Genomic DNA, 6,597 nt, shown 5'->3' with positions numbered 1-6,597 from the left:
CTCTCTCCCTCTCTTCCTCAGACGTCACAAGATCAATCGCATCTTTATCTCCCACTTCATTCGCGGGCATCACTCCTTTCACGTCGGCTTCATCTCGTTATTGCAGCATCTTCAGGACATCCGAGTGCTTTAGTTCCCTGTATTGCCGCCAGGGGTCTTGTCGTCGCTTTTCATTTAGCTCATCTCGCCTGAGGCTTCTCGTCATCAAAGGGATTCGGAGATGGGTCGTGCCATGTTGAGGTATGAAATACAATATATATATATATATATATATAAATATATATATATATATATATATGTATATATATATATATATATATATATAAATATATATGTGTGTGTATCTATGTTTATATGTATATGAATACATTGATATGTGTATTTTATAGGCATATACATGTATATACATGTGTGTACTACCTATATATACGAATTTATGTTTATATATATACTGTATATATATATATATATATATGTGTGTGTGTGTGTGTCTGTGTATACATATATATGTATGTGTGTATAAATACAATCTATTATATATATACATTTATATATATATATATATATATATACTCCTAATTTTACACTTAGGTTAGTGTTCTCACTTTATTTATTATTTAGCATTAAAATAATATTCGAATAAAGAGAGAGAGAGAGAGAGAGAGAATTTTATTATTACAATGATTATTTTGTGTCGCTTTACGAGCAGAGTTACGAATTTGTAGTGCACTTAATTATAGTAAATTTTGAATGGTGAAATGATATTGATATATTAGAAATGAAAAATAATATATTTTTGGAAGGAAATTGATATAGGTCACCTTAATACGACGCAACTGTACAATGAATTATGGTGTGTGTATGCAAATATGGACACAGCAGTGATATGGTTGTATTATTATTATTATTATTATTATTATTATTATTATTATTATTATTATTATTATTATTATTATTATTATTATTAGTCAAGCTACAACCTTGATTGGAAAAGCAGAATGGTACAAGCCCAAGGGCTCCAACAAGGAAAGTTAGCCCAGTGAAGAAAAGAAATTGAAGGATTAGCAAATAACTATATATAAGTAGTAAATAATGAATAAAAGATATTCTAAGATCAGTAACAACATTAGAATAGATCAGTCATATATAAACTATAAAACGAGACATGTGTTATTATTATTATTATTATTATTATTATTATTATTATTATTATTATCATTATTATTATTATTGCTTGATAGCTATAACACTGGTTGGAAAAGCAGATGCTATAAGCTCAGGAGCTCCAACAGGGAAAATAGCCCAGTGAGGAAAGGAAATAAGGAAAAATTGAATATTTTAAGAACAGTAACAACATTAAAATCAGTATTTTCTATATAAACTATAAAAACTTTAAAAACAAGAGGAAGAGAAATAAGACAGAATATTGTGCCTGAGTGTACCCTCAAGCAAGAGAACTCTAATCAAAAGACAGTGGAAGACTAAGTTACAGAGGCTATGGCACTACCCAAGACTAGAGAACAATGGTTTGATTTTGGAGTGTCCTTCTCCTTAAAGAGCTGCTTACCATAGCTAAAGAGTCTCTTCTACCCTTACCAAGAGGAAAGTAGCCACTGAACAATTACATTGCAGTAATTAACCCCTTGAGAGAAGAATTCTATATAAATAAAAATAAAAAAAATAAACATGTCTTTCTTACTTTGATACTCTTATATTGATTTATTAATTGTTTCATCTTTGTTTTGCAGAGTCAAACTGGGGTGGCTGTGATGATGCTGATCATCCAAGCTTGCACGGCCCTATTCCACCCCAAATAGCATATTTCAACAGTAAGTTCTATACAGTAAAAGTTGGAATTCCCTTTATATTTTAGCTGTAGCATTTGAATCATGAAATTATTCAGAAATGTATTCTCAACTATTTTCATGTGTATTTAAAAAGCACTTTTTGTGTATAACTTATAATTGGATATGAAGCTGGCTTCATCATTCTGTATAATCTTCCAATTCTAGTTATAGGATCATTTTTCATTTTATATCTACTATGGAAAGTTCTGTTTTCATATGAAGAATTATTTTTGACATCATTCAAGGCCCAAATATTTCGAACAAAGTATTTAGTTTCGGGATGTTGTGTTATGAGAGTAATAGATATGATAGCAATAATTTGTCAAATGTTGACTCCAATAACGTATACGAGTTTAGGCTACATTGCCTATTACTTAGCATGACCAAGTAACCGTGTTACGATCTCAGATGTGATGGAAGAGTAAATGTAGCATTATTATAGATTTGATAATCTAACAGTAGAATAACCAGTTTATTACATACCTCAAAACACTTTTCAGAATCAACTATTACTCCAATTTCTCATTTTCCATTTATCCTCATACAGTCAATCTTGATCACATTTATTTTCCTCTTTATCTTCTTACAAACAATTTTGAACATTGTTGCCACTTTCCCTAAGGTGTAGAGTGTTATCAGTAAATATCAACTTTCCATATTCCATTCAAGACTATCCTAACCTAAGCTAAACCTACCTACCCTAACCTAACCGAACCTAACCTACCCTACCCTTACCCTACCCTACCTTACCCTAACCTAACCTACCTATCTTAAACTAACCTAATCTTATCTAATCTACCTAACCTAACCTAACCTTATCTAATCAAATCTACCTAACCTAACCTTATCTAATCTAATCTAATCTACCTAACTTAACCTAACCTAATCTAATCTACCTAACTTAATCTAACCTAATCTAATCTACCTAACTTAACCTAACCTAACCTCATTCCTTATTCTGGTATGTCACATCACTCTATTGATAAATATATTGAACAGCTGTTGAGACATATCACAGCCTCGTCTCAGACCCAATTTTCACACGAAACCAGCCACTCTCCTTTCTACATTTTCTTACACATCCTTTACTTCCATCTTGAATGCTTTATGTTGAACAGGCTGACATGCGTCTCATCTTTGTTTATATATGACATAGCTATTTTAACGTTGTTAATTATCTTTGGATATTTTATATTCCTTATTTGTTACTTTCCATATAGTTTATATATCTCCTTATTCCTTTCCTCACTGGACTATTTTTCCCTATTGGAGTCCTTGGGCATATACTGTAGTATCCTGCTATTTAAATTAGGGTTGTGGCTTAATAATAATAATAATATATAATAATAATAATAATAATAAAAGTTATTTTTTGAACCATACATTTTCCAAACTCCACATGCTTATCCATCACATCTATCATAAGCTTTTCAAGGTCCAAATATGGCCAACACAGCCTTTTCCCATTAATTTCAAACATCACACAATTGGTTTATATCCAACACTTTATTGTAATTCCCTTATTCCTCACTTTTCCCTTGTCAGTAATTCTGTCAAATATCTGGCTTTCCTCTATCAAAATCCTTTGTATCAGCTTACCTAGTATTGTAAGTAATGTTTTGTCCCAATACTTATACATGACGTCATAACCTTATCTCTGTATAACAAAACAATTTGTCTTAACCACGCCTTTAGTATCTTTCCATAATCCGAACATGCATTGCAAATCACACACACACACACACACACACACATATATATATATATATATATATCCCTTAGTCCCAAAAAAGGTATACACATTTTAAATAATTGTAAGCGTTGTGTTTATTATAATTTTATTCATTCAAAAATGTAAAAATATTTACAAGTATCATTTTATTGTTTCTTTTTCACTGCCTGTTCACAAACTGACGTCCATTTTGATCCAAACATTGCTGACAACGCGAAGCAATGGAATCTCTCACATCATGAAACAATTCCCTTGGTATTTGGGTGCATTGATGTTCAATGGCTTCTCTCAATTCAGCGACTGTTGCAGGTTTCATTACGTAGACCTTGTCTTTTATGTATCCCCATAGGATAAAATCTAGTGGTGTGAGGTCTGGTGAACTGGGAGGATATTCAAGGAAACCCCTTCGTCATCTTCACCTGTTTGGTAAGATCTCATCAAGGAAGGATCTAACCTCGTGATGGTAATCTTGCTGTAAACAAAATTCTCCATCTTCATAGTCTTTTGTAATGCTTTACAGCATGTTCAAGTAAATGGGACCGGTTACAGTAACGTAAAAAAGAACGGTCCAATTAATCTTCTTGATGATAAACCACACCACGCTCCGGTGAATTGACATGACGGTTGACAATATCATGTGGATTCTGAGGTCCCCAATAAGTACAGTTGTGGCTTTTACTGGAACTATTTAATATTAATGTGGCCTCGTCACTCCACACAATCTTTGTTGAAAAATCTGCGTTTTCTATACATTGTTCTAAATACCAGTTGCAATACTGTGCTCTTCAGTCTAGATCATCGTCATTAAGAGCATGGACTAATCTTGGGATATAAATTTTCCAATGACAACGTTACGTAATGCGATGGACATGATTTTGAAATTCCAACCTCACGACAAGCCTGTCGTACAGACTTTCGCGGACTTCGATGAAAAGTTTTCAGTACTTTTTCTTCCTGTGTAGGGCTCGTTGATGATCGTGGTCTTCCGGAACGCTTTTTGTGAACGTTCTGAACAGTTCCACCAGCTTCAAACTTATCTCTAATTCGAGTGATGGTAACTCGCGTTGGAGGGTCTTTTTTTTAATTCTTTCTTAAATAGTCTTTGCACTTCAACTGCATTTTCACGCTTCGAGTAGGATTTTGAAATAAATTTTCTTTCTTCGAAGGTTAGTCTGGCTGTCATCATTTTCTTCAGGGATTGAATATGCAAAATAAAGACAAACAGTTTAATATTATTATCAGCTATTTACAATTATATAATATATAGTCAAAATGCAGTGAAAAAAACAATAAAAGGATACCTGTAAATATTTTTATATTTTTGGAATAAAATTATAATAAACTACAAGTTTACAATTATTTAAAATGTGTATACATTGTTTTGGGACACCCTGCTCGTGTGTGTGTGTGTGTGTGTGTGTGTGTATATATATATATATATATATATATATATATATATATATATATATATATATATATATATATATATATTATTACTTGCTAGGCTACGACCCTAGTTGGAAAAGCAGGACGCTATAAGCCCAGGGGGCTCCAACAGGGACAATAACACCTATATACTGTATGTGTGCTGATAGTGCGTATCCTGATTTCACGCATACACACCCAATGCTATTTGTCGAACTGCATTTGTACACGTACTCTGAATACCTGATAAAAAAAAAAAAACGCATTCATACCCCAGGCCTCAAGGATCGATGTGAAACCCCCGACTGCACTCGCCGAATCTACATGTGCCAGAGCGACCAAATCAGCCAGACTTACAACCCCAAGTTGGTGGCATTCAAGAAAGATTGCGTCGATAACCACGCCGAGGAGGACCCTGATATTTGCGCTCACCTTCAGTTCGGAGATGTAAGTACCACTTAATGATAGTTTCTTTTATAAGGGAAGGTTTGTGGTGGCCTGCTGGAAACGTCCCTGCCTGGCAATTGCTAGGCTGGGGTTCGAGAACCGCTCAAGCTCTATAGTTTCTTGTAGTGTCTGCAACCTCACTATCGCTGTGAGCTAGGGATTGGGCGTTTGGGGGATCCAATAGTCTACCTGCTGAGTCATCAGCAGCCAAGGCTCGGCCCTCTCTGGTCCAAGCTTGAATGGGCGCTGGTCATACGTACAGTATATATGTAATATGGTCAGTATCTAGGACACTATCACTGTCCCTTGCTTCTGCCATTCATGAGTGACCTTTAAACCTTTGAAGCAGCAGTAGCCGATTTACTTTTAGAAAAACTTGTTATGATAATGATAGTAATGATAATGTAAAATAGTTTTGTACTATTAATTTCATATTTTCCTTCATTAATTTTGACCGACCGTAATTCATCCTAACCTACCCTCAACGTATAATTTAATATAATTTTAATATTTTCATCATTACTTCTCATTAACATTATGCCACTTTTTTTATAAATAGCATTAACCATTAAAATGTACTTTTTTAAAGGTTACTGTAACTTATGAGTGGCAGAAGGGAGGGACAGGTCATTGCACTGGCCCAAATTCTCCTTAAAACCAAAATTATACAAATATGATCAGCTCCAGAAGCCAATCTCCACCTAATGTAGGACCGGGGAGAACCAGATACTGGCTGCTGATGATTCAGCACTATGTAGGTAGACTATCCTCCAACCTCATCCATAGCTCAGGAGGACAGTAAGGTTTTGGGTAGGCCTACTAATGAAAATTATCGTGCCGATAGCTCACTGTGAACAAAGGCTTCATAGTCTCGTGTCTTTTTGGCTTACACGACTTCCTATTTCGTTTAAACTTACAACAGGCTTTTTTTATATAAGGAGATCAGATAAAAATGAAAAGATCATCTATGAAGGATCTTCGATGGGATTTCTAAATATCCACATGGTCCATATGAATTTCCATTGTCGGCCGTTACTCAACTGGAGAAAGTCTAACAGAATTTTTCCGGATTTTTCGAGTCTCATTATTCACATTCCATTTTCCTCGGTAAACAAACACTCCACAAACAAGAGGAAACGAAACACT

General features: G+C 34.1%; 1 protein-coding gene across 1 annotated transcript in view; it reads left to right on the top strand.

Moving 5' to 3' along the window:
* The first annotated feature begins 50 nt into the window (after window positions 1-50).
* The window catches only part of LOC137614786 (uncharacterized), a 10,710-nt gene continuing 4,163 nt past the window's right edge, over window positions 51-6,597 (top strand). The window contains exons 1-3 of the mRNA XM_068344454.1: window positions 51-240; window positions 1,749-1,829; window positions 5,282-5,451. Coding sequence (XP_068200555.1) covers window positions 5,329-5,451 — 123 coding nt within the window. The 5' untranslated portion in view covers window positions 51-240; window positions 1,749-1,829; window positions 5,282-5,328. The remainder of the gene's footprint in view (window positions 241-1,748; window positions 1,830-5,281; window positions 5,452-6,597) is intronic.

The sequence above is a fragment of the Palaemon carinicauda genome, chromosome 21, assembly GCF_036898095.1.
Source record: "Palaemon carinicauda isolate YSFRI2023 chromosome 21, ASM3689809v2, whole genome shotgun sequence".
NCBI lineage: Eukaryota > Metazoa > Arthropoda > Malacostraca > Decapoda > Palaemonidae > Palaemon > Palaemon carinicauda.
Note: the sequence above shows the minus strand (reverse complement) of the source record. Positions and strands in the feature narration are given on the sequence as shown.